Raw genomic sequence first — 27,457 nt, forward strand, 5'->3', positions numbered from 1 at the left:
CGCTTCTGACAGCACTCTATAGTGAAAATTGAAAAATGCTCCAATATTTTGTTCATTTGGTTATGTCTGCGTGCGCGAGATCGAGTGAGCTTGAATATTTGCGTAGTGTCGTCTGCTTAATTGTCTCTGTCTTATGATTGAGGGTCCAATTTAGTTCGTAAATCAGAATTTGGAAGGTAAACAGAAGTGTACGTTGTTAAATTTTTCTGTTATTTAATTTTCATTGTTATAGGAAAAGAAGAAATTTCGAAACTCAAGTTATTATTATACAATAATATTGTGCTCAATGTTTGGGAAAAAAGTCTCGGTCCAAGACCAGCTCCGGCAACAGTCGAAAGACCTAAGGAAAACCCAGAGGGATTTGGAAAGAGACAGACGAGAGCTGGAACGTCAAGAAAAGCAACTAGAACTAGAAATCAAAAAGGCAGCTAAGCAAGGTACAGCCCAAGCTAGCTGCTCGTACCCACAGGGTTTTGTCTTTTGTTTTTTAATTTCATCTGTGTCCCAGGGTTGCCAAAGGGTCAGGGAAAACCTGGAAAAGTCAGGGAATTTAAAAATGGGCCCAAAAGGTCAGGGATTTTAAAAATGGGTCCAAAAGGTCAGGGAAAAGTCAGGGAATTTTAAAAATTTCAGCAAAGTCAGGGAATTTGATTTTAGTGGGTAAAATTTCTGGGGATAAGTCTTTATTGAAAGAGTAATGAAAGTTTCTCCTCATCCGCCCTTAACACAGAAAACTCTAGAGCAATCCTAAATACATAGTTTACAGGCGTAGAGGATTCCTACCATTAACACCAGGAGACCAAGCGACTTAGAGTGTAAAATCGTCTGCTATTTTACACTCTAAGTCTCCATGTGCAAATGGTATGAATCCTCCACGCCTGTAAACTATGTATACCTTTAAAAAATCTCTTAGTCTGTTATTTATAGTTAAAATGTTTCTTATTCATTTTCGTGCAACAAATACATTGGAAAACTTAATGTCAATAGTTTATTTAATTATCAGCGCTTAAAACGTGCTGTAAACATTCACACTTTCAGCCTAAAAGGTCAGGGAAAATCTCAGAAAAAGGTCAGGGAAAATCTCAGAAAAAGGTCAGGGAAAATCTCAGAAAAAGGTCAGGGAAAATCTCAGAAAAAGGTCAGGGAAAATCTCAGAAAAAGGTCAGGGAAAATCTCAGAAAAAGGTCAGGGAAAATCTCAGGAAAAGGTCAGGGAAAATCTCAGAAAAAGGTCAGGGAAAATCTCAGAAAAAGGTCAGGGAAAATCTCAGAAAAAGGTCAGGGAAAATCTCAGAAAAAGGTCAGGGAAAATCTCAGAAAAAGGTCAGGGAAAATCTGAGAAAAAGGTCAGGGAAAATCTCAGAAAAAGGTCAGGGAAAATCTGAGAAAAAGGTCAGGGAAAATCTGAGAAAAAGGTCAGGGAAAATCTGAGAAAAAGGTCAGGGAAAATCTCAGAAAAAGGTCAGGGAAAACCTGGAAAAGTCAGGGAATTTGGTTCTGAATATTCCGTGGCAACCCTGTGTCTGGTTTAAGGCAAGTTTGTTTGTAAGGAAACTAGCTTCCGATTAAAACATTGGCCAGGGACAGGGCTGTGACAGTGTCATTTGGTAGGGCATTCCAAGGGAGGATTACCGGACGGAAGAAAGAATATTTAACGGCGTTCAATTTCAAATGTGGGAAAAGTAACTTGCTATTGTTGTGGCACATTTTAGAGGAAGCCACCAGTGCGAAATGGGACTGAGTCGGTTTTATTTAGAATTTTGTACAACACAACAAGGTTGCTAAATGCTCTGACGTATGACTTTAAAGGCTCTTTCAGACGATCCAACTTTTTGACTCAGCTTGATGGGTCAACTCGAGTTGAATCAACAATTTGGAACGTGTGAATACAATCTGGATGACTTGAGTCACAAAAAAGTTGGCTAGGAAAAATTGGATCAGTGATCCAATTTTTGCTGACTCAACTTTTTGATTTCATTTCTCCACCCAATCAAAATGAAATACAAAAAAAGCCTTTTTCGCGGGTTATTTCGTAGGTGCCAAGGTAGGTGGCCCTTAAAAAGTTCCATTTGGCGGTAAAAGTTTAGTCGTGTGAATAGGAAGGATTTATTTCACTTTTCCCTTCAAAAGTTGGGCAAGTTGATACAACTTTTTGACCCGTCGAGCTGAGTCAAAAAGTTGGATCGTCTGAAAGAGCCTTTAGTCTGCTTTAAGCAAGTTTCGGCTATGGTTTAGTTTAAACAAGTGCCATGGTTTTAGTTTAGGGGTGGAGTGCCTGCTAAGGGCTTGAATCCCTGAATTGGTCCTGTTTAGATTCGCATCATTTATACTTAAGCCTATTTAATTTCATCAAACCTTTGACGACATCTTTTCTATAGCTCATTTTCATCTAGGGTAGAAAGCATAACCTGTTGAATAACATCTAAGAGGATTAATGTATATATATATTAGCCTTATTCATGATCAGCTCCACCTACCCTTAGCGGCGACTTTGAGAACTTACTACTGTAATAGGAAAGCCAACCAGATGTCGCTAAAATCTGGTGACATCACTGACCGGCATTCTCGGCCCTCGGGTGTGACCATGGATTAACTAACGCCAGGGATTGTTCACTAACCGGGTGTCCCATGTAACGCAATCGCCAACAACATGTTCCGGATTATTCCTCGATTCCCCTCTTCATTCCCCTCTTCATTCCCCCAATTTATTGGACCTAAACGGATGTAGATATAGCGCCATCTCTAGGCAAAATAAATCATTTTTGCGGATTTTAAAGATGGCGGCGCCCAATTTAGGAAGGATTTCAATTTTGACGTCGTAGGACATGTGATATTTGGTCCAATTTTCTTAAAACTTCCTGTTAGGGATAGTGGGCCCTGCTGCTAGGGGGCGTTTGGAACACGCGTGTTTTATCTTTTAGGGGGGATGAACAATCCCTAGCGTTAGTTAATCCATGGTGTGACCAAAAACTAGCCAGCTTTATTTTATCTAAAGCAGCAAGCCAAGGCTAAGCGAGTAGCATTACTTAAAAAGCTCCCAAAACGCCATAAAGTAAGTGTTGGATATCGTCGAGAAAGAAGTTTGGAGCCCGATTTAGTCCTATTTTATAATTTAATTCAATTATTGACGCTGAAATTATTTTTGGTCGGACCCCGAAAGTGTCGGTCAGTGACGTCACCAGATTTTTAGCGACATCTGGTTGGTTTGCCGATTACAGTATTTCTCAAAGCCGCTATAGGTAGGTGGCGCTGATCAGGAATAAGGCTAATTGCACAATTAAAATTCATTTATAAATGAACTATTTTTATTTTCATATTTTGGTTTTAATCCATATGGAATTGGTTAGATGGCACTTGGTATTATTTGGAGTAATAAAATTATACCGATTTAATTACACTATATATTATAAACTCTTAATTATAGTGACATTATAAACTAAAAAATGTAAAATACCAGGGGTGTGCGGGTACCCGATACCCGAAAATCTCGGGTGCCCGTCTTCGGGTCCGGGTCGGGTACCCAACCCGATGCCCGAAACACATTTTTTAGGACCCGAACGGGTACCCGAGTCCCAATTTTAAGCCTTTGCCAATACCCGCCGAGTCTGACAAAATCCCCACGGGTTCAGTTCATGAAGTTAACGCGCATTTTTCAATACTTCTGCCTTTCATAATTAAATAATTTAATTAGTAACAAGTTATTAATTAATATTGTTTAATGAATTACACTATAATTATATAATGGCTCAGCTTTGAAATCTAGCTTTTAATGTGACTGTAAGGAAAAACAAAGACCCGAATTGGACCCGAAAGCTAATTTTGGGGATTTTGCAAGTTCCGAGAACCCGACTGGTGATTGAAAATTGGACCCGATACCCGCGAGGAAAATATTCTATTACCCGAAGTTTACCCGACACCCAAAAATCTGCGCCCGCACAGCCCTGATCTATACCAATGAGATTGAGTTACAATTCAAATCGGCTTACCGCGAAACACAATGTTTTTATCAAGGACGTTTATCAAAACATGACAGCGCCATCTGTGAGCCTCTAGCGGAACTAATTACAACTTTTACTAGTTGCTTATTTGCAATCAGAAACATCGTTATGATTATTATTTCATCTATTTATTAGATTAAAAAGGACTAGAGTTTTTATTATTTAACTCGCGTATTTTATTTAACACGTTTAAAAAACTATCTTGACAGCTTGTTACACAGATTATTATAGCAGCAGACTGTAATAAAATAGTTCCTCGGGTGATTAATAGGTGGCGCCACCCGTATTTGATAAACAGGGTTCGTACGGAACCTGCATAATCCGGAAAACCTGCATAAGTCAGGGGTATGGAAAATAGGGGAATAAGTCAGGGATTTGAAACAATTTCCTGAAACGTCAGGGATATGTCAGGGATTTTGTTTGGTATATCAAACCATGCTTCGAGCAATGCTAAATATGAGCCAGGTGTGATGAAGTGGGTTCTGGTGAACACCTTGAAAAGGTCAGGGAAATTGGCAAAATTTGGTCAGGGATAAACTGGAAAAGTCAGGGATTTTCAATCTAAAACTTCGTACGAACCCTGATAAAAAGATTCGTGCTCGACAAAAGTGTATCGCGAAATGTCGATCTCGAGATCCCACGATGTCACTCTAGGTTTAATACATATATTCTATCTCATTGATCTATACATGTTTGATGTTCCACTGAGTTCTTGGATATTTTTTATTTATAAGGTAACAAACAAGTTTGCACTGTGTTGGCCAAACAACTAATTCAAGTGAGGAAACAGAAAGGTCGATCATATAATGCTACATCTAAGGTCATGTCAATCGGAGCGCAGTCTAAGGTCATGGGTGCCAATGTCAAACTGGCGGGAGCAATGGCCACGACCACGAAAACCATGGGTGCCATGAATAAAACCATGAATCCAGAACAGGTCATGAAGACTATGCAAGATTTTGAGAAGGAAAATGCTAAGATGGGAATGAAGGTAAAATTAGTCGCTCGTTTTAATGAAATGTCACATTGCGCGGAGATGAAACCCAAAAATACATTCATTCAAAATTATCATCGATTGCGCGTGCAAGCGTCTGAAGCGCGATCTCGGCAAAAGACACACTTAGCAATATGGAGAGAAACAATTTTTTTTAAATATCCAATGGAAAAAGTCACCATTGTGTTTTCCGTTAAATAGATATGGCTATGACTTTATTGTCATTTCTGCCCCTTTAATCTCAATAAGTGTCTTTTAGAGCTTAGCTCTACAAGACCTTGCAATTTAAAGGGAGGATGAAGAGAAAAATAAAGTGATTTTTTTTATCGGTTCTTCTACTAAATCTCGGAATCATTTTAAAATTCAATTAGGTTCAGATTTTATGGATAATATGAAATCAGGACCTCCGACCAATCGCGTAACGCCCTGCCTTCCTGTTAACAAAATTTCCGTGGCACGCTCTACATCTCGCTCCACGATTGTCACATCGCGAGCAACTTTTGTCAAATCTCGCCCTAAATTTCATTTAGCATCGAGCGTGCCACGAGAATTTTGTTAATAAAATGGCAGGGCGTTAAGCGATTGTTCAGAGGTCCTTATTTCAAATTATCCTTGAAAATCTGAACCTAATTTGAATTTTAAATTCATTCGGACATATTTCCTGGATGTTTTGCAAAATGGTCTTATAATTAGTAGAAGAATCGATAAAAATCACTTGATTTTCCATTTCACCCTCCCTTTAACTGGCTCAGGTAAAAAACTACACTAACAGGTTTGCGGAATTATTATTTCAAAAAGTGTGCAAAGCCCTAGAGTGTGTTGACTGCGGAGTAATACAATGTCAGTTGTAGGGGAAAAATCGTTCGATTTTCATGATGGGGTCTTTCAAATTTTGGTCCCTTCATATCCATACGTGTCCACCAGGGCTTAGCTCGCCTCATGTTAATTTAAAGAAATCCACAACGAGCTTACCTCAGGCTCAACATTGAAACAATGTTTCCTTGGAGCTCAATGCGAACTCAAGCTCAACTAAATTTGATAAATGAGCTAATTCAAATATTTTTATGGGCTTACTTTGGGCTCCGGCTCATTCAAATATCATTTGCGGGGCTCACCTCGAGCTAAGTACTGCTGGGTTAAAAAACCAGGTTTATTTAAAAAAAGCGCAGCCTACAGGGTTTTATTGGGTATCTGGGTTTTTTATCTTTAGCAGCTACGTGCATGGTAGAAATTTTCATTCAAATCTAACTGCTTAGTATAAAAAAAAGTCTAAAAATGTTTCATAAAGATAATAAATAATATTAAATGGTATTTTTAAAGTTGAAACAACAAATATCTTTAAAATGAAATTATTCTACATTCAAATTCATCATAATCGAAAATCTTAGTGATGGGTTTTATTAAGTGAGTTTTTTATGGTGGGTAAAACTTAATAAAACCCGCGGGTTTTTTGGGCTGAGATTTTTTAATTTCGAAGTACTGAAAGTATTTAAGGCTCCCCTCAACCTCTTTTCTGTATCATAGCTGTAGATCAGGGATAGCCAAGGCCAACACGCCGTCCTCTTGCGTACCACCTAATTTTATTTTGCGCCCTGCGAACCTAATCTGTCATTAACTTTTATTAACCCCATATTTAATGCCAGAACAATATATAACCTTAGCAATAAATAGTTTTCCAAAATAGTGGTGGGTCTTGGTGGGTTCTATGGGTGTTTTTGAGTATTATCAGAAGTGTATAATAATACTTCTCTTCAAGAGAAGTGTAACGTCATTCTATCCAACATCGGAACATTTGGAGCAAGGTTACTAAACCGAATCACATACGCGATAAATAGTTCCCACGTCATTATACTCTATTAGCGTTTAACTATTTGGCAAGACGCACTTGTGGATTTTTGTCCCATCCGAAGACTAGGTTTGTGGGTTGGTTGCTGAGGATTTAGTGCTAAACAATTATAGAATTCACCTTACGGTGCGATGCCCATCTGAAGTTTTATGAGCGGGAAAGCAAACATAAAGGGTCACATAACTAAAGTATTAAGAGGATACCGTTCTAAAGCGAAAAAAATCTATTTGTACGAAGAGTTTTTCAATTGAAACTATCATATTACAGGAAGAAATGATGGAAGACACTCTGAATGACATTTTTGATGAAAGTGGCGATGAAGAAGAACAAGATCAAATTGTGAACCAAGTTCTTGATGAAATTGGTATTGAAGTATCGGGTAAAATGTCCAAAGCTCCAACAAGTCATCTTGGTGAAAATGTTGGCGAAACATCAGCCTCAAGGAATAAATACACCGATGAAGAAATTGAGAAGAAACTAGCTGCCTTAAAGACATAAGATGAAAAATTAAAAAAAACAAAAACGTATAAAGAAGAAATAAATATTATTGTTATGTATCTATTAATGGTATTTGTACTTTTCATGAAAACAGAGTGATAAAATTGTAAATTTTTTATTATCTTTCAAAATTCGAAACCAATGCGAAGCCTGCCTTCTATGTAATATAATTTATTAATTTCAATGAATGAATTTTTACTATGAAATAAGAAGTGGTAAATTAGTGTTGGCAAAATGTACAATGACAAAAAAGTAACTCGGGCAACTTCTGACAAACGGTTAAAATGTACATCGCTATAAACATTTTTATTTACTTCGCAGCGTCACGCTTTCAGTTATGATCAAAGAGAATGAAGTGTATGCCATTGCGGTATCCGGGATTTACGAGAGGTATTTCTGTGGGCGCTGACATTCAGACCAACTCTCTGAAAACCTCGTAAGTACCGTATATGTTTATGAAAAATACGCAGTAAAAATACGGGTTGCTCCAAAAATGGTGTTAGATCCGAACTACAGTGCGTTCTACTAGCAATTTCGGGTCGAAAATGTTCTATGACATATGAGAAATCTTTTATTGGACGAGATTCAAACTTAGCAATTTCAGTTTTTTTTTACTTAATTTTAAATGGTCAACCGTAAAACGCTTCAGTCAAGATGTCGAAACATTTTCGACTTAAAATCGCCCATTGAACAAACTATATGTCGGTCCTACCACGCTATTTGGAACACCCAAGAAAAAACATCCTGTAAGCAGGGATAAATGAGGTAACTTGGATTGGAAATGACGGGCGACCCCGACCTGTGGCACCGTAACTCTCGATCCAGTGTACCTCGCGCACGCCCCTACCCTTCTTTAGGCGATTGTTAAGTTCTGCCGCGTAGCGCTATTATATTTGTATGAGAACTAGCTTCTATTTTTAAGACAAAGGGGGTGTCCTTTACGATTACGTACTGTACGACCCCACCTAAACGCTGAGGATGCTGGGAGAAGTTCGGTGCCGTAGGTGAGGGTACAGAGGCAACATTATACTTAATGGGGTGTCCACTCCATCCATCTCTCCTTCAAGCTGTAATTATTAGCTTTTTTTGTCGTTAGGGATCGACCAAAGCAACTGCAGATAATTAGACGAATTCTGTTTCCTTTGGATAATTGTGTTGCACCGCTCTTATCTTTTTTCTTTAAATTTATCGTTTATCAGTTCGGAATACACAGGTTATTTCATCGTGTATGTTACAATATGTTTGTGAATATTAGCACCTGGTTCTTGATAAAGACTTAACTCTGTACCGTTTTAAAACCACTTCATATCTGGAATCACTCTTCAACATGAAGGCTATTTTCTGTAAGTTGCTTAAAAACATTAGGAAACCTTTGCACGACCTAGTTCAACGTTTTATGTTTTTTCAGTTACATTATTTGTCGTTTCCTATTTAATTAATGGCTGTTTAAGCGAAATTGACGAAGCATTTGTTCGAACTTTCCGAAATTATGACGGTAGGACCATCCAGTCTTTATCTGACGGGAAAACAATGGTCACAGCTATATTCAACTCTGACAACGTTCTGATAGATTGTGATGTTATGAAAGACAACGCCACTGTTTCTAAAGAGTTTATCAAAGAGGTTTGTGTATTATACTGCAGTCTTTCTTTGAACGGTCTTAAAAAGGGCGAAATGCTCCTCATCTAGCAACGATATTTTTGGAAAAGGCGGAGCCTCCGAGATGATCTAGGCCCGTGCCTATCGCGAAGCGAGAATATTTTTTTTAACTGATTTAGTTCGCCGTGTTTTCTCCCTTGAGGGCGCTTTTAGTACCGTAAAATAAAAATAACTTCAGCCTCGTGACCCCGTCGACTGCTACAATATTAGGTCAGGGCATAGACGTAGAGCGGTGAAGCCGAGGTCGCGGATAGCAAAAAAAAAACGTTTTAGAAAATTTCCGAAGACCTTTATTAAACAATCATGCCAAAGAAGTAAAGGATAAAAAAGTTAAGGTTAAAAAATTTAAGGCTATCAAGGGGTTGAAAAATTCCACTTATGGTATATTAAAACTGTGAATTAGCTAGCTTATTTTTACTAAAAAAAACCACAATGTTAAAATCTCATAATTAATTTTGTTGTCCATACAATCGAAACAATAGATTCTATAAAAAGAGAATATCCCCTAAAACAGTAACGTTAATTTAAGGGTGAAACCTTTCTCTTTCATAAAATGTTTATAATTGGCCCCTAAAACATCAACAATAATTTATGGAAGACCCCGGTCGCAACGGTAATAAAAGCGCCACCTAGTACACATATAGCGTAAAAATATTTTCTCTATGAAACCGGATATCTCCCCACAAACAAATCGACACGCACGGGCCTAGATCATCTCGGAGGCTCCGGGAATGGCAACGAAAGAAAAGGTTAAAAGATTATCACCTCGTACATACAATTTTTCATGACGAAAGAATAATAGACCATTTTCAAAACTTGGAGGTAAAATGGTCTGTTGGTTGACCACCACCTTTTTATAAGACGGAATATCCGCTATGTGGATTCAAAAACGTAAACGGGTAACGTTGAAGAAGTCCTATCTGAATCTGACGTCTTGGATCCACATACCGGATGTTCCGTCTCAACTCTATATCAAGCAGACCATACTGCGCGCCCCCCCGCTCGTTTTTAAAAAAGGTCTATTATTATTTGTTCCTTCTTTTATCACGCCGTTTCTGTACAAGCACACTTGATAAAATAAGGAAAAAGCTTAAGCTTGTGAATGCGCAATGTTAAATCGCATAGGAAAAAGTATTGTTTATCAATAATGTTTGTACATTCTTGTATGAGTGAGTTCTTGGTAAATACTATTATAGATTACAGTGAATATTTATGGAAAGTTCGAACTTTAATTCTACCAAATAATTATAAGTAATCGGTGGTCGCCCGTTTCCGCACAGTTTGCAAAAAAAAAAAAACATTTTTATTTTCTTGTTGATTACATTTTATTATTATAAAATTATCGATGCTATTTAACGATAGATTTATTTTTAATGCAGAGTTTACAAACGGAATTAAAAAAATGTTCCTTTTATTTCTATTTTTTAACAAAAACACACTTGGTTTAATTCTTACGTCTATCAATACACTTTTATATATCGATACTCGATAGCGATATTGCAATGGTCAAATCACAAGTTTAATAGCATGCCTCTAATGTTGCACAGCCTAACCGAACCGAACCTCACCCCAAACGAGCTGAACCAAACCTAACCCTAAAAGAATCGAACCAAACCTAATCAATAAGAAAATAAAATAAATTTATTTGCAAACTGTGCGGAAATGGCTTATGGTAAAAAATGGTAAACTAAAATTTCAATGTAAAAACTGCGGAAATGGGCCATAAAAAGTGTGCGGAAATGGGCCATGAAAAGTGTGCGGAATTGGGCTATAATTCTCGAAAATTGTGCGGAATTGGGCATCCTCGTAGTAATCAAACGTTACATTTTTGTAGCTCAACGTGGTATGTACGAGGTTGAAAATCCACAATTTTTCAACGTGTAAATTTCGGAAATATTTTTCCACAATCAAAGGCAATTTCTTACTATTTATAATTATTAAGACAGTTCAAATTTGATAATAGCAAGATGGTCTAGACCAATAAAAAAGCCACTCTCGTTATCCCTACTAGCATATTATTATTGTTGATGAGGCGGGGCTCACGCCCTAGCACCGATGCCAAAGGCATATTGTGCAACCTCATAATCAGGCCTTGAATAGGCCCGTAGCCGCAGCGTAGCGAAGAATTCGCTCCACCGTAAAAGAGGAGACCCGCGAGGGCTCCACAGTGTGTGAATCAAAATGTTCTAGTCTAAGCGAGGCGAAGAAGTCGCACTCGCAAAGTACGTGAGCGGATGTTTCTTCCTTCTCCTGGCACGACCTGCAGAGGGGGTCGTCAGCAAGACCCATCAGATGGAGGTGCCTATTTAGCCGACAGTGTCCGGTCAGAAGACCGGTGGCCAGCCTAATATCCCATCTGCTGAGCGAAATTAGGTCTCTAGCACGAGACCTACAGGGACCATTGACTAACTGTTTTGTCTGTCTCTGGCCATCCATGTCATGCCAGAGCTGGTTTTGTATGACAGTCATCCTGTCATGCAGGCTCCGTTTGACATGCCCGTAGGGGATGGGGACGGCCGGCTCCGGCCCCAAGAGCTTGGCCTCCGCGCCCCTTTTCGCAAATCTATCGGCTTGCTCATTGCCATAATAACCGCTATGCCCTGGCACCCAGTACAACAGAACCCTGTTGTAGGACGCCAGTTGCGCTAGCAGATCAAGGCAGCTACGCACCAGTTGAGACGTAATCTGACACTGGTCCAGCGCATTCAGGGCGGCCTGACTGTCAGAATAGATCCTCACAGTCCGTCCGTTATACCCTTTGTTAATGCAGTAGTCTGCGCAATAACAGATCGCGGCAATTTCCGCTTGGAACACACTAGCAAAGGTGCCCAGGCAAGCAGAAAAACCGACCCTTGTAGTTTGGCAGTAATAGCCGGCGCCAGCGCCGGAATCAGTCTTGGAACCATCGGTGAACCAAATAGTTTCACCCCCAGTGCCAAGAGGCAGCAGGTTAGTCCACTCGGCCCGACTGGGAAAGTGGATGCTGAATGGCTTAGTGAAATCAAAGCTGGTAACGGTTTTGTCAGAGCACATCGTTAACGACGGCTCAAGTGCAGCGTACTCCCGAAAGAGCTTCGTATGGCTGTAATCCCAAAGTCTTGGAACCCAACAGCCATTAATGTGGAGCCTGTAGGCCCCCATGACAGCCTCCTCCTCAATGAAAAGATGAAGAGGTAGCATGTCAAGAAGCACCTCCAGGGAAGCAGTTGGGGTCGATCTCATGGCCCCTGTAACACCAATGCAGGCAAGCCTTTGAAGCTTGCGCAGGGCAGCCTGCACCGTCTTCAGCCGGACCCTTGTCCACCAGACAAGTGCCCCGTAAGATAGTATGGGTCTGATGATCCCAGTATAGAGCCAGTGTACAGCCTTGGGGTTGAGGCCCCAAGTCTGGCCGACTGAGCTCCTGGTCCTCCAGAAAAGCATCTTGGCCTTCTTGATACACCGATCAAGATGCGGCTTCCATGTGAGTCTGCAGTCAAAGGTCACCCCCAGGTATTTCACCTCGGAGGACTTTGTCAGGACCTGGCCAAAGAAGGAGATATCATTGAACAGATCCTTAGTATTCTTCCTCGTAAACGGAACAAGGACAGTTTTATCAGGATTAACGGAAAGGTTAACCGCCTGACACCATTGCTCCACGCTAGAGAGAGCAGATCTCATAAGTGTGGTGACAGTATCCGGGAACTTCCCGGTAAAGACTATTGCTACATCGTCCGCATACCCGAAGCAGCTACAGCCCCCAGCACCCCCGAGTCTCTCCAAGAGTTCGTCCACCACCAGGCACCACAACAGGGGGGAGAGCACTCCACCCTGAGGGCAGCCCCGGCTGGTAGTCACCCCTAGAGAGTCCCCAAGGAGGGACGCCGACACCTCGCGGTCGGTAAGCATGGACTTGATCCAGCGGCCAAGAGTGTCGCTGATGCCAAATCTCTTAACAGCTTCAGTAATAACCGAGCTAGAGACCTTGTCAAAGGCCCCCTCAATATCGAGGAAGACGGCCAGTGAAATTTCCTGAAACTCGAATGCCCTGTCCAGGCAATTCGTGAGGCCGTGAAGGGCCGTCTCAGTTGATTTACCTTTTTGGTAAGCAAATTGTGAAGAAGAGAGAGGAGTTACCGAAAGTACCTCGTCTCTAATGTACCTGTCCACCAGCTTCTCCAGGATTTTGAGGAAGAAGGAGGTCAGGCATATGGGCCTAAATGCCTTCGCCTCGAGGTAGGAAACCTTCCCGGGCTTGGGAATAAAGATGACCCTAGATCGCTTCCAATCACAAGGTATGTGACCGAGAGCAATGCAAAGTCTATAGATTTTGCATAACGGAGAGGCGATGTGGTCTAAGCCCTCCTGCAAAAGCCGAGGGAAGACCCCATCGGGTCCCGGAGACTTGTAGGGCTCAAAACAGTTGACAGCCCAACGAAGCTTGGGAATCGTAACAACCTGCCTGGCTATAAGCCAGTCCTCTCTCTTCGCCCTGTGCAGAACAGGGTATAGAGAGTCAGGGTTTGTTGGATTGATTGGAGTGGAGTCAGGGAAGTGGACCTCCAGCATATGCTTGAGAGTCTCAGACCCAGACTTAGTGTACACACCCTCCTGCAACTTAATAGTGTTAAGACGATGTGTGTTGTCGTGCGCTAGGATCTTCATGACCCTAGCCGTGGCAGGGACATTGGAGACTTGCTCACAGAAGGTCCGCCAAGAGTCCTTCTTAGCAGCTCTAATGGCCCTGTTGTAGGTATTAAGGGACTGCCTGTATCCAGTCCAGTCTCCCGTGCGCTTGGCTTTGTTGAAGAGCCTGCGCGTGTATTTCCGAAGCCGGCTGAGATCCGCATTCCACCAAGGGACAAGCCTCGAGCGGTTAACGGTCTTGAGTGGGCAGTTCCGGTGAAACGACTCAATGATAGAGCTCTCTAAGTCACCAGCAGCCCTATCAAGTTCGTAAGGTGAAGTGAGTTTAGGGGTGTGACCATCTCAGTAGCGTAGGATAAGGTCTTCCTTATAGCCGGTCCAATTGGTCCGTTTTGGATTGCGTACCTCCGTCCCCGCCGGGACAGAGGTAGTCGCGACAGTAAAGCAGATGTGCCTATGATCCGACAGAGACGGCTCAGTAGACACATGCCAGTTAGACACGGAAGACGCGAGGTTTTCCGTGGCTAGCGTGAGGTCAATGACCTCCCTTCTATTAGAAGTAACAAAAGTGGGTTCATTGTTTTGATTAAGAATATGGAGTTTACAACCAACTAAATATTCTAGTAAATCATCACCTCTCCTGTTGCAGTCAGAACTGCCCCACGTGATGTGATGAGCGTTGGCGTCGCAGCCAATGATTAGTTTGTCCCCTCTCCTTTCACATTGATCGACCAAATTGATCACCTCAATTGTCGGGAGAGAGTCCGCGTCGTGGGCAAAGTAAGCAGAGGCGGCCGTGATAGTCAACTTGGCATTCCCAGTGGCCAGGACTAGCTTCACGGCCGCCGTGTCCTGGGACGTGTACAGCGGTAGAGAGGTACAGCAAAGATCCCTCCGAACCAGAATACACGCCCTAGGTCTAGCAGCAGTATGGTCATAAAATAGTGACCCTGCCGCGTCAAGACCGAGGATTTTGCCATGGCATATCCACGGTTCTTGTATGAGGGCCAGATCAAGACCCTCTATAGCAAACCTCCTGCAGAGTACCGCAGAGGCCGCCTTACTATGGTGCAGATTGATTTGAATCGCACGTAGCGTCCCCATGGTCCCTAAGAGAGGGGTTCAGAAGGGACCTAGCTACACCTCATCAGTCCCGAGAGGGCCAGTGGCACCTCCCCCCCTGACAGGCAAGCTCCCAGTCCCAAGATCCTCCCCCTCACCAGGACCACTAGAACGCTCATCGGCTGAACCCCGAAGGGTCCCATCCGATTCTTCCAGTAGGGTGGACTCATCCATGGAAGAACAAACTTCCGAATGAGCCCCCCCCTCCCCCTCTGTGCCTAGAGCGACGCCAGAGAGCTCCACAGCGAGATCCCCTATCTCGCTATTCCCACCCCCTGCCGCAGACTCGGCTACAGTGGTTTTAGTGGCTTCCGTGTTCTGAAGGAGTTTGAAGGAACCCTTGTCCACTCCAGTGTAGCCCACGAAGCCAGCATTCTTAATGGCGTCCAGCGAGGAGCCATCAATGGACAGTACCCAGTATCGCACTGCCCTGTCCACGTATGTCCGAATGCACTTCCAGTATTCGGTAGCAAAGCCATCGTTAAGGGCCTTTAGGCGCCGGAACAGCACCGCCGGCTCTTTAGTGATCTGGTCTCTGGTGCGGAACATTACCTTAAACGGCTTAGGGAGTTCGCTAGCCCTCATTACTGAGAGCACCGCATCCCCCACCACCGAGTCGGCTATGTTTTCCTTCAACCATTGACCAGTGAACGTATCCTCACAGGAGTATACCAGGGCCCCGGCCGTCAGGCTAAAATTCGCAAGGCGCGGTAGACGGCTCCCCGAAGGTATCCCATCCAGCGCCCCTAGAATCGCCTTCTGAATAGGGCCCACGTCCTCCTCCGTGATGGCCGCCTTCGGATAGCCTTTTTTAACAATGGCCATCTTCTCGGCGCTGGCAACGGCACTATAGGACTTAGCCTTTTTAGCCGCCGCCTGCGAGGTACTGGGCGAGGGAGTCGAATCCTCCGTTCTAGGCCTCTTCAAATGGGTGTCACGTGTCGCCGCACCCCCAGCGGGGGTGGAGACCGTCCCAGACCCAGATTTGGCCTTTTCCCGAGCAATCTGTCGTTTACGGCGACGTTGCACGGTGCGTTTCGAAGCCTGACCAGTCACACGCACCGATAAATCGGCACGAGTATCGCTGGATACAGGCCCTAGCGTAGTGGTATCAGTGTGGGTTCTGCCCTGAGCAGACCCCTGCACCGTAGGTTTAGTAGTTTTGGAGTTGTTTTTGTTTGAGGTTTCCATAAGAATCCCACGAGTAAGGGGGCAAGTAAACGGTCACCACCCGGTAGTCCCCCACCCGGGTGGAAGGCTAGATACAACGGGGTGTCGCCTGGTGCCCCGAGGGGACCGTTAGCGATACCGCAGTTTTACTTCCCCGGTACCATGCAGCCCTCGGCACGATGCCTCAACACCTTGACTTGGGAAGGACGCGTATCCGCTCAGCCCACACATCGCAGTGGTTACCAGCTCTCACCACCGAGGAGGTGTGATACATCGCATTGATGAGGACCCAAGCTAGCGTGTGTGAAGTTAAGAACGCGAGCGGGAAGCCAAAGCAAGGGGGGGAAAGAGAACACCCCATCTAGCTTGCGTCCCCAACTTCGAGAGCCATACTACTAGCATAAGTTTATAAGATATGTTCCATAAGTTTGTCACTGGTTACTGAGAGCTTGTCATGAAGTGAGGTAGTGAAACATCATAAAGTCTAATAAAGCGACGCCAGGTGAGGCGCTGTCACAGCCTTAGTACAGACAAATAATGATTCTGAAGATGTACCGCAAAATTGACTGTAGTCAATTCTCGAACTAGCTCTCAGTAAGTTTCTACCATTACTGTCAACGCCCAGCCCAAACCTCTTGCCCTAGAAGGCTGAAAATTTGCAGTAACGTTACTCATAAGTAGTAGGCGCGTACTAAGAAAGATTTTTTCAATCCGCCGCCATCTTAATAAATGGCGACCAGAAATGTAAAAAATATTCCCTATGCAACGAAGTCCGCGCGTTTCAACCGATTTTACAAGTATTTAGTACATTAGTTTAGTTTAACCTATAGACAGGCTGAATGGTCTTTTGGGTTCGATTTGCTGCCATCTTTTTAAATGGCGGACAGAAATTTAAAAAGCCTTCTTTATGGAATTATGTCCGCATGAAAAGTAATAAAAAATGTCCCGACGGGCAACGCCGAGTGCCTTCGATCTTAGGGTGCTACAAAAATATTAGTCATCAGTTAAATATACCCATTATATCATTTTGATGGAAGTTCTTATTACATGCGAGCGCCGCCGCGGGTAACAGCTAGTATTTTTTTAAATTATACTACTATTGAAACTTCCTTACTTGATATAATTTCTAATAAAATATCTATGCCGATTACTCGCGCTAGTATCATAGTGGAGTTTTCACCAACTTCATTGATTTCTCATTATCCTGGCACATACTTCTACTGCTACAGGTTGGGTAAAGTCCCATCGATTTAATATAGGGGAAAATAAACCAGAATGCGAATGTATAACAAGCCACGTAAAATAATTTATGTATTAGATAGGTGTGGTTGGGATGGGGAGGGCGTGTTACTTTCGTATATGCTAATGTAACACAGTATTCATGTTTTCTAACTCTTTAATTAGGTAATATTCGAGATGGCCCAACGGTTGGTGTACATTAAGGTCTTACCACACCTTGGTAAAAGGGCCTTTTCGTCTATCCATTTTCCACACACAAACCAAAAACATACACACTCACAGATTATAATTGTAAAAGCCAGTAGGCTATGTCTTTCACACTCGTAGATAAAAACGTATAACAACTATATATATATATATATATATACAACTATAAATAACAGCAACCTTGCCTTTACTCATAGTGTCTTTTCCGTGTAAAAATTAATCTCTCATTCTAGCTATCTTGTCCGCATTCCCCATCCCCCCGCGCCAACCCAGCAAACTGGTCTATGAAGGAAATATCCGCAAAAATTGCCTCCTTCCGAATACACGCCATATCCCGTTTCTTAACGCAATCCCCGCCACACCACGTCCACTCTCTTTTTAAACAGCACCTCCCCCGGTTTCCTTCGGTGAACCAGGCCCTTCTCGAGACTTCCAGCGCACATTCCGCCATACCTTTTTATTCTGAAGCGTTCAACGCATGGTTCCGTCTCCACATGAAAATTGAGGCCGGTTTCTCTTCCAAAGAAGTGATCCTAGGACTTCCGATTGTACATTCCCCCTTTTAACGTACCGTTACAGGACTAGCTCTTACCCACGCTACCGTCGGCGGTCTTCACTCCCTCGGCGTCACCTCAATTGGTCACCTCCTCGACGGTCGCGGTCGTTGGATTCCCCAAGGATCTCTCTTCCGTGACCGCCCTGTTTCCCAATTAGTTATTTCCCAGCACCGCATAACGATTAACGCCTTAATTCACACCTTTCCTGGTTGTTTTACGGACCGTGGCCTTAATCCCGCTTTTTCCTTTAATCTCGGTGGAGGTCTATGTATCGTCACTGAACAGGTAATAGCCGGCCATTCACGCCGTTATCGACTTTCCGAGTCCCCACCAACTAAAACCATATACGACTCCGTCATTCATCGCCGTTTCCCACCACCATCGCCCTTTGCCCCACCGTCCACAGACCTGACCCCATATACCTGGTGGTGGTTAGCCTCGAAGCTTTCCCCCTTGAACACCCGCGCTGAGCTTTGTATCCGATGGCGCGCCCTCCATGCCTCCGTACCGGCCCCTGCCCGCCTATTCCACATAGTCGAAAGCCTAGACTCGTCCGCCTGTCCGTTCTGCCCAGCCCTCGGGACCTTCGCCCACTGCTATTTCGATTGCCCCTTTGTTGAGGCTGTTTTTGTCCAAGTCACCCGACGCCTTGAGCGCTGGGTAGGCCACACACACTCCCATGCAGATTCCTGGAGCCTGGTTGCCCCCCCCAAACCCGAAACACAATTTGTGCAATTTTACGTTTACCATATTTTTAGTCGTCCTCGCTGACCTTTCATTAAAGTTTTCGCTCTTGTTTTGAAGTGTGAATCCTTATCGCCGACGGGTGTGAGAAATTTTAAAGGGCTTCAGGCCAGTAAGAATAATCAGTACACCCGATATTATTCAGTTTTTCTTTGATTGACAAGATCTTTAGTTCAACTTGTTGTTTTGCCAAGATGTTCCATTTTCTTATATCACTTTTGGTGAAGCTTTTTTTTTATTTTCTTGTATCACTTCGGATTTGACTTTCTCAATAATAAATATGTGATATCATAAGTACAATTATGATATCATATATTTATTAATAAAAACTGTCATTGTAGACAAAGACCGGAAAGTGTAAAAGATAAGTTTAGAAAATTAACTGCCTGAAGAACAGATATTCAAATTTTCACTTTTGAAGACATGATTATAAAACATCAATTATTTTAAAAAATTCTTATCTTACTTTATTTTACCAAAATTACTTCAGAACAATATTTTTACAAGAAACATGCGCATCATTTTAAAAATAGTACGTGTTAAATTTTCTATCAAAAATTTACAATGAGGTAGAGAATTCGGCCCTATAAAGAGCAAGAAGTTATATCTAGTATCTCAGAGAGAAGGTATAAATTCGCCAGATTTCCAGCTTTATCTCCAGTCCAAACGTAGGTCCGGAGTCAATCCCCGTCTCTAAATTACAACCATCATCTCATTGGTTCTTGAAAACTCACGTCAGCGCGACGACGCGAGTGACGAAAATTACTGTCATATTTTCCGACTGAGGAGAGGCGAAATAGCCCGGCGCCTTCTTTTACGTCCCCCTTGTATTTTGAAAGGGGGACTGGGACTATGGCGCGCGAATACAAAGGCATCTTATACCTTCTCTCTGAGATACTGATATAACTTCTTGTAAAGAGTATAAAATGGACAGAAAATCGTTGAGAGCTGATAAAATAAAACCGTATGAAAACTTAACAAAACGTATTCTTTAATTGTAATGTTTTCGAAGTATTAAATATTAACGTGCTGTATAGCTCTCAAAGATCACGATCAATCTACTGATCTTTTCGACACAAATAACTAAAATACAATTACTATGTTACTTTCCGCTTCGCAATATTTCCAATTTTAAAAAAAAAAATTTAAACTCTTCAAGAGAAATCATTTCAGATATCCAAGTATTTGAATATCCTAATAGCAAATGTTAGTCGAAAGTAAAACCTAGCATCAAGCTAGTATCCCTTAACTTCTTCTAGGTGCCATTTTTTTCTTGAACTACTATTGAGAACAAAATACATGGGTAAATATTGTTGAGAAATATTTTGGGTAAATGAAATTTTGGTGAAAAAAAGTAAGATAAGAATTTTTTTAAATAATTGTTGTTTTATAATCATGTCTTCAAAAGTGAAAATTTGATTATCTGTTTCTTCAGGCAGTTAATTTCCTAAACTTATCTTTTACACTTTCCGGTCTTTGTCTACAATGATAGTTTTTACTAATATCTGTTACTTCAGTCTTCATATTAACTAAAATTGTTTAGAAAACACAGGAGAGAAAAAGCTTTATTACCAGCCGTCGTTAATCTGGCTTAATTATCTGCCGTCGGTAATCTAGCTTAATTACCTGCCGCCAGTAATCAAGATTAATTACCTGCCGTCGGTAATCTAGCTTAATTACCTGCCGTTGGTAATCTAGCTTAATTACCAGTTGTCGGTAATCCGGCTTAATTACCAGTCGTCGGTAATCGAACTTAATTACCAGTCGTCGGTAATCGAACTTAATTACCAGTCGTCGGTAATCGAACTTAATTACCAGTCGTCGGTAATCTAGCTTAATTACAGTCGTCGGTAATCCGGCATAATTATTAGTCGTCGGTAATCTAGCTTAATTACAGTCGTCGGTAATCCGGCATAATTATTAGCCGTCGGTAATCTAGATTAATTACTAGTCGACGGTAATCTAGATTAATTACCAGTCGACGGTAATCTAGCTTAATTACCAGTCGACGGTAATCTAGCTTAATTACCAGTCGACGGTAATCTAGCTTAATTAGCAGTCGTCGGTAATACGGCTAAATTACCAGTCGTCGGTAATACGGCTAAATTACCAGTCGTCGGTAATACGGCTAAATTACCAGTCGTCGGTAATACGGCTAAATTACCAGTCGTCGGTAATCTAGCTTAATTGACAGTCGTGGGTAATCTAGCTTAATTACCAGTCGTGGGTAATCTAGCTTAATTACCAGTCGTGGGTAATCTAGCTTAATTACCAGTCGTGGGTAATCTAGCTTAATTACCAGTCGTCGGGAATCTAACTTAATTACCAGTCGTCGGTAATCTAGCTTAATTACCAGTCGTCGGTAATCTAGCTTAATTACCAGTCGTCGGTAATCTAGCTTAATTACCAGTCGTCGGTAATCTTGTTAAATCACCTTGTTTGTTACTGTCCCAAAGGCACTTTGTAACTTAGTATATTAGTGTGGGGGTCCTTTTCCAACTCAACTTGTTAGCTCACACAAGGCGAGGTCGCCTTGTTTTTCAAGCACCGCGAAAATTGAACCAAATAGCTTTAAACGTGCTAACATCGTAAACTGACTCTTTACAGCGAATATCCTTGCTAAAATATCGCAGATTGGAATGGTTTTAAAAATTTTAAATTAAACACACTTAGACTTAATTATAGTTAATGAAAATCGCTTAGCGCCAAGTAAAATATTGTACCTTTCATTTAAAACCGTTTTCAAGTCTATCAAATGTATAGTTATAAGTGCCTGGACAAAATGGCTGTTTGGGAAAAAATCCCATGTTATTTCTATGGGAAATTTCCAGTTTTTCGTCAAATGGGCTGATTAATTTTATGGAAATGAAAACCGCCCTTAGCAACTTTATTTTTTTATAAAATAAACTAATTAATGGATCTCTTTGAAATTTTAACCACATATTCAGGGCCAGAATTGTAGTTCTGTGGACATTTTTCAAAACAGTTAATACAATACAAACAAGACGGCCCAAGGGCTCGTAATAGTAGCCATATCGTACGAGTGAATAGCCCCTCTATACCCTACCCCTAATGAGTGGATAACCCCTCTATACCTTACCCTAATGAGTGAATAGCGCTATCTTTTTCAATGCTTAAATGATTTACCGTGCATAAAATCAGAGTGAATAGCCCCTCGATTCCCTACTCTAAACAGTGATTAAATTATAACCGTATAAATTTACTTATGCTGTAATTCTAATATTCCGGCGAATCGAAGAACAGATAGTTTTTAGTGATAATCCCCTCGATGAGTTTACAACATAGACTTATGCCGATGCACACTTATCGCATCTTATAAATTTCTAACAAGGACTTATGCCCAGAAACTTTTGAAAGAGAAAGTTTAGTTATAGTGATTACGCATTTTAGTGATTATCCCCTCGAATTACCTTTAGCAATGCTAAAATGATCAAACGCATAACGCTCATTTAACACTATGTTAGCTCTATCTAAACCCACATTTGAATTAACCGCCAAAACGTTCCAGTCAAACATAACATAGATGACGATAGCTACCGAACGAGAACGAAACACGCGCACACACAGGAGCGCGGTAGGAAACGGGGAAAATCGTTATCTATTTAATTAGCACATACATAAAAAGAAAATAAATATAAAAACCCCAAACATACAAATTCATAAGTATCCGACCCCACAGATAAAAATTCAAAAGTTTCCGACCCCACAGATTAAGAGGTACCCCACCCCACATTACCCCGACATTTTAGAGATAAAAATAAATAATAAAAAACTCGGAGTTTCTATCAAGTCTCTATGGTTCAGTTGGTAGAATGCCTGCCTATTGCGCCAGCGACCCGGGTTCGGTTCCCGGGTCTGACCTGAAAAAATTTTAATTAAAATTAAATCTCTAACCGAGCCCAGTAACCCCTATGGGTGGGTTGTGGTAATATAAAGTTCCTTTTAAGCTAAAATCTGACGATAACGAAAGCGAAAACTCCGGCCACGACTACTACTACTACTACGGCTCGGGTCAAACTAAGAGCCTATCGTATACTACGATATGGTTATAAAAGTTACATCCAAACAAAAAACTCTCCTTATACATTAAGATCAGTAAATACAAAAAAAGTTACATCCAAACAAAAAACTCTACTTATACATTAAGAGCAGTATGAAGTCTTATCTAAAAGAGAGCTACCGCACTCATAGAATTTGCTTGATTTTGTTTTTAAAGGCCAAAGACTATTGTGATATGATTGGTCCGTGACCGAAGTCTAGTGGTCGGCATTTGGATAGGATAATATCTGTTTGTTTTATCTTTATTCATAATTTGAAATTATCCACGGGAAGTCTATGATAAATGCAATGTAATCACGAATAATTATCTGATTATTATTCATGAATAACTGATTAACCAAAATTCTGTGGATTATCTTGGCCAAACGCCGACTACTACGTGTTCCAAAAGAGGGCAAAAATGTTCTATAACATTTTGCACTAGTTATGATTGTAGTGATTTACGGATGACCCCGTTATTAATTTAGCATTGTCTTTGAATTACTTTGTTAACCTAAAGTTGTCATTCGTATAACTCTTCGATCATAGCTTGTGAACGGACGGCAAACTTCATAGAACATGTTCGAATCAAAATCGCACATAGAACACACCTTAATTCGGCCCTACCATCCTTTTTAGAACACCCTGTATGTCTCATTCCAAAAATATATTTAGGAATGTAGCTCTAGTCATGATTAGTCATTGAAATCTCCTTTATTGTTGACGGGGCTTTTTTCATGTAGGTCCTGACCAACTCGATTCCTTCGGGTGTCCGTATCAATTCGGTTACGCTTGACGTGAAAAAACTGGGAAGGAAATGTCGGAAATTTTCTCGAGATAATGTACGTTGTTTTACTTTTAATATATGCAGTCTGACTAACACCTAATTATCGGAATTACCCTTTATCTAAGATAATGTTTTTTCTTTAATTTAGCTTAGAAAACGGGGACCAATTTTAAGTAAAGAGGAAAATCTCTCGAAAAAACTTTTCTCATTGAATACACCTGCACAAGGTAAAGACGACATTGAAATTTTAATCCAAGAATTTTTACCGACGAGGAAAAACGGGGTTATATGGCGGTTTTAGGTTTGATTTGCAACTGTCTTCTAAAATAACGCCCAGAAATTTGAAAGAAAGAAAAAAAAATGTTTTTATGAAATAGCGTCCGCTTGTTTAAACCGATTTCACTAATTTAGTACACTGGTTCTCTATATCCTGCAGACGGGTTTAAGACTTTTGGGTTTCGATTTGCCGTCATCTTTTAAAATGGCGGCCTAAAAATAACCAAACTTCCCGACACAGGATAGAGCTCGGCATTATCTCTCCATTATCCACGCTATTTTATCTTTATCCATACTCGCAAATTATCCACAGAACTTATATGTTAAATCGTATTATAATCCACAACTTTGTTTATAAATAATCGGTTATCCACCAATTTGTGGATAATGGATAGAAAATGTCGAGCTCGAACACAGGGTGCCTTTGCTGATTGTGTAGTATATTTAGTATAGCAAGAAGAAATATACCTATATTGGTTTATCTCTTCTTGGTATAGAGTGTATTTGTTTGGTATTAAAATGGGAAGAAATTATTACGCAAATAAAATCTCTCCATTCAAATAATCTGATTCCTAGCAAGTGGAAAACTGCAACTGACTGAAAAATTCTTTCAACTTCTTACTATGTCTATACCGACAGGTACAAAGTGGTGCACTAGAAACACTAGGTCATCCCATTTCGAAAAGCTTGGACGTAACTTCAAACTCGACTCCTGTTGTAAAATTATTCACAAAAGCCCGAATTCGATAGCAGGTGAAATTAATAGGAATGTGTTCAACCAAATAGATATTTTGAAAATATTTCTTTTCCAATTTTACATTTCGAATTTAGCTTTTTCATTCCGGGACGGATTGCTTAACTTCTATCCATGGAACTTACCTTCATGCTCGAGTATCGCGGAATTTAAACGTTGCAACGATGACCTGGTAGAAACAGAGCGAGGAACGTTTAGCGAGATTTATTTGAAGGAACTGGCGCTACCTTGCGTGGTAATAGAAACCGTTGAACTTTGCACTGAATATGATGAATGGGCTTTGAAGTGCGTAAAATACGCTGAAGTTTCTCGAGCTGTACTAAAGCCTGTGGAATAAAAATTTAAAAAATAATAATTTAGCTCCTATCTTTTATTACAAAAACTGAGCGAACATTAACTGCTAGCATATATTTTCATGGTAACTCACAAACACCGGATTCACCAATATTTCGAAAAGAAAAAAACATCTAAGCTAGAACATTTATGTCTCCCTTTGAATTTAATCATAAGTTTATCATGCATGATAAACTTGTGATTTAATAAAAAGTTATTTGGAGTGTCTACTAGTTTGTCATATAGGAAGACACCCTGCATGGGATTTTCAAGATATCTGCGTAAAACATTTTAAAGCATAGCGCGGCTCCAGTGGATCCCCTACAAGTTGACTTTTCTTACGAAATCCGCGAAGGGTAGCGGGATTTATATGTGCATGTATAAATCCCGCCCACTAGCATTTGCCAAGCCAGTGCAGCCCGGAGGAAGGTTCCTTGTTCCACTGGAGCCGCGCTATGCTTTAATTTCAACTTTTTGTCTCAATTTTATAAATATATTCAACTTTTTGTCTCAATTTTATAAATTTATTCAACTTTTTGTAACAATTTTATAAATTTATTCAACTTTTTGTCACAATTTTATAAACTAAAACGGTTTCAGCGAAACTAGCCACAAACCACTTTTGGTATTATCCCGTAGGGAAGTTTCTTATATAGGGAGCAAGCAGCTGGCTAGGGGGAAGAGATAGTCTGACGTCTCGCAGCCCCCTCTGGTTGGCATTTTTGCGCGTAGAATACTGTTTCCAACATGGCCGTCTATGGAGGAACACCGTTTTTTGGCCCTAATTTTGAAAATACTGGTTGAAATCTCTTGAAATATTAATGAGATGTGCAGAATAAGGTTTGTTATTTTTGTGCAAAGTTTTAAAAGTTTCTCTTTCATAGTTTTTTGTAAAAAATTATAACAAAAACTAGCCATAATTGAGGGGCTTAGTCTTGAAACGGTTTAAATATGTTTTCTTCGGTTTCATTGGTTGGAATCTCTTGAAATTTTAGTGAGAGGTATATTGAAGGGATTTAAATGATCGTGCAAAGTTTCAAAGTTTAAAGCTGACTCTTTTGGGTTAAAATGTGTCATAAGCGTTTTGAGGCCGAATGAACGGGCTAGGATATAAAACCAGTTTGTTAATAGCTTGGACCAGTTTTTTTTATAATTCAAAACGTGAGGCTCACTGGTCTCAAATCTCAATGACTAGTTTATCAATATCCACTTTTATTAAAAATTTATATAGGGACCGCTGTAATTATTATAACCAAGAAGTTATATCTAGTATCTCAGAGAGGTATAAATTCGCCAGATTTCCAGCTTTATCTCCAGTCCAAACGTAGGTCCGGAGTCAATCCCCGTCTCTAAATTACAACCAGCATCTCATTGGTTCTTGAAAACTCACGTCAGCGCGACGACGCGAGTGACGAAAATTACAGTCATATTTTCCGACTGAGGAGAGGCGAAATAGCCCGGCGCCTCCTTTTACGTCCCCCCTTGTATTTTGAAAGGGGGACTGGGACTATGGCGCGCGAATTCAAAGGCATCTTATACCTTCTCTCTGAGATACTGATATAATTTCTTGTTATAACTGTAACATAAAATTTCGACTCCAGAAGTTCCGTTGTGAATTTTTGTATACACTCCTAGATTGAGAGACTAGAGAGAATCCCGAGAGATTTTTTTTAGGATAGAGTCCTGTCAGAAGCCTTGGTTTTGAATTAATAATACGTCACGTTAGGGCAACATTCTTTTGCCACGGTTTGCAGCGCCATCTCTATTTTAAAATTTCTTAATATGATCCAAAATAGGTGTCGTGGCGGCCATTAGAGTTACCGAACACACCCTCTGATTTTCAACAGAGCTTGGGCTAAAGCTTAGCTTCTTTATCCATTCTTCGCGTCTTTTTTCGGACAATACTTTAGTTTTATTACATCACACTTGGAATATCAAAAAAGCGAAGCTCAGGATATTTTTTACTGCTTCTGCGACAAGTACTTACACAGCAAACTCTACCCATAATAACTCAAAAGCGGTAACAGTAATGGCCGCGGTTTGTTTTGGTCTATTGTTTGTTTCTGAAACATTAGTACGGAAGATGGCGCTACAATATGATTTGAAAACAATATGACAAAGTCCGCTGGTAAAATGACGTCAAATAGTTCTTATAGAGACCTGCCACGGCGGCCAGGCCTAGGCCTAATTCTATAGCAGTGCAGTCTGGGAAATGAGGATATTTATAATCCCCCCTAGCGTCCAAAATGGTCTCCGGAGTGGCCCCAGCTTTGGTTCTTCTATAGATTTGCAATTAATAAACTGGTCCCGAGGACCAGTAACCCCCACTTCTTGAATTTAAAAAACTAGTCCAAACAATAAACTGGTTTTGGACCAGAGGAAGTGTGCTATTTCCCAGACTGATAGGACTTCTGTACGAGTTTAGGGAGTTGGTACTCGGGATACGTCACACGAATGACTGGCAAGCAGAGACTTTGTTGCAGTTCGACTGCTACAAGGAAAACCAGACTGAAAACTATGACTCTTCAGAATTTGAAATATCAGTAGATATGATTCTAGATAATTCTCAGAGTTACTTTTAAATATATT

The 27,457-nt window shown here is 41.0% G+C and overlaps 2 protein-coding genes across 4 annotated transcripts; both read left to right on the plus strand.

The window, feature by feature from the left end:
* The first annotated feature begins 116 nt into the window (after positions 1 to 116).
* CHMP2B (Charged multivesicular body protein 2b) lies at positions 117 to 7,477 on the plus strand. Its single transcript, XM_089834321.1, has 4 exons — positions 117 to 176; positions 233 to 437; positions 4,732 to 4,988; positions 7,105 to 7,477. The coding sequence occupies exons 2-4, from the start codon at positions 287 to 289 to the stop codon at positions 7,333 to 7,335; spliced, it is 639 nt and encodes a 212-aa protein (XP_089690447.1). The 5' UTR covers positions 117 to 176; positions 233 to 286; the 3' UTR covers positions 7,336 to 7,477.
* A 131-nt stretch (positions 7,478 to 7,608) lies between these two features.
* LOC149682673 (uncharacterized) lies at positions 7,609 to 25,121 on the plus strand. 3 transcript variants are annotated; one of them, XM_089834320.1, is made up of 7 exons: positions 7,609 to 7,771; positions 8,535 to 8,678; positions 8,744 to 8,958; positions 23,462 to 23,560; positions 23,654 to 23,732; positions 24,421 to 24,534; positions 24,613 to 25,121. In XM_089834320.1, the coding sequence occupies exons 2-7, from the start codon at positions 8,663 to 8,665 to the stop codon at positions 24,870 to 24,872; spliced, it is 783 nt and encodes a 260-aa protein (XP_089690446.1). In that variant the 5' UTR covers positions 7,609 to 7,771; positions 8,535 to 8,662; the 3' UTR covers positions 24,873 to 25,121. The 3 variants fall into 3 exon arrangements, with proteins under 3 accessions (XP_089690446.1, XP_089690444.1, XP_089690445.1); XM_089834318.1 differs by having other exon boundaries at positions 24,421 to 25,121; XM_089834319.1 differs by lacking the exon at positions 7,609 to 7,771 and having other exon boundaries at positions 8,513 to 8,678; positions 24,421 to 25,121.
* Positions 25,122 to 27,457: the final 2,336 nt, after the last annotated feature.

The sequence above is a fragment of the Phalangium opilio genome, unplaced genomic scaffold, assembly GCF_054372755.1.
Source record: "Phalangium opilio isolate 3A_F unplaced genomic scaffold, DU_Popi_V2 ptg000038l_1, whole genome shotgun sequence".
In the NCBI taxonomy this organism is placed as follows: Eukaryota; Metazoa; Arthropoda; class Arachnida; order Opiliones; family Phalangiidae; genus Phalangium; species Phalangium opilio.

What these genes read in the sequence shown, in the direction of transcription:
- CHMP2B (XM_089834321.1), top strand. Translation starts at nt 287, where the DNA reads ATGTTTGGGAAAAAAGTCTCGGTCCAAGACCAGCTCCGGCAACAGTCG. An exon ending in CAAAAAGGCAGCTAAGCAAG is followed by an intron (nt 438 to 4,731) that starts GTACAGCCCAAG and finishes TTTATTTATAAG; the next exon opens with GTAACAAACAAGTTTGCACT. An exon ending in ATGCTAAGATGGGAATGAAG is followed by an intron (nt 4,989 to 7,104) that starts GTAAAATTAGTC and finishes ATCATATTACAG; the next exon opens with GAAGAAATGATGGAAGACAC.
- LOC149682673 (XM_089834318.1), top strand. An exon ending in GGAAATTTTCTCGAGATAAT is followed by an intron (nt 23,561 to 23,653) that starts GTACGTTGTTTT and finishes TCTTTAATTTAG; the next exon opens with CTTAGAAAACGGGGACCAAT. An exon ending in ATTGAATACACCTGCACAAG is followed by an intron (nt 23,733 to 24,420) that starts GTAAAGACGACA and finishes CTATACCGACAG; the next exon opens with GTACAAAGTGGTGCACTAGA.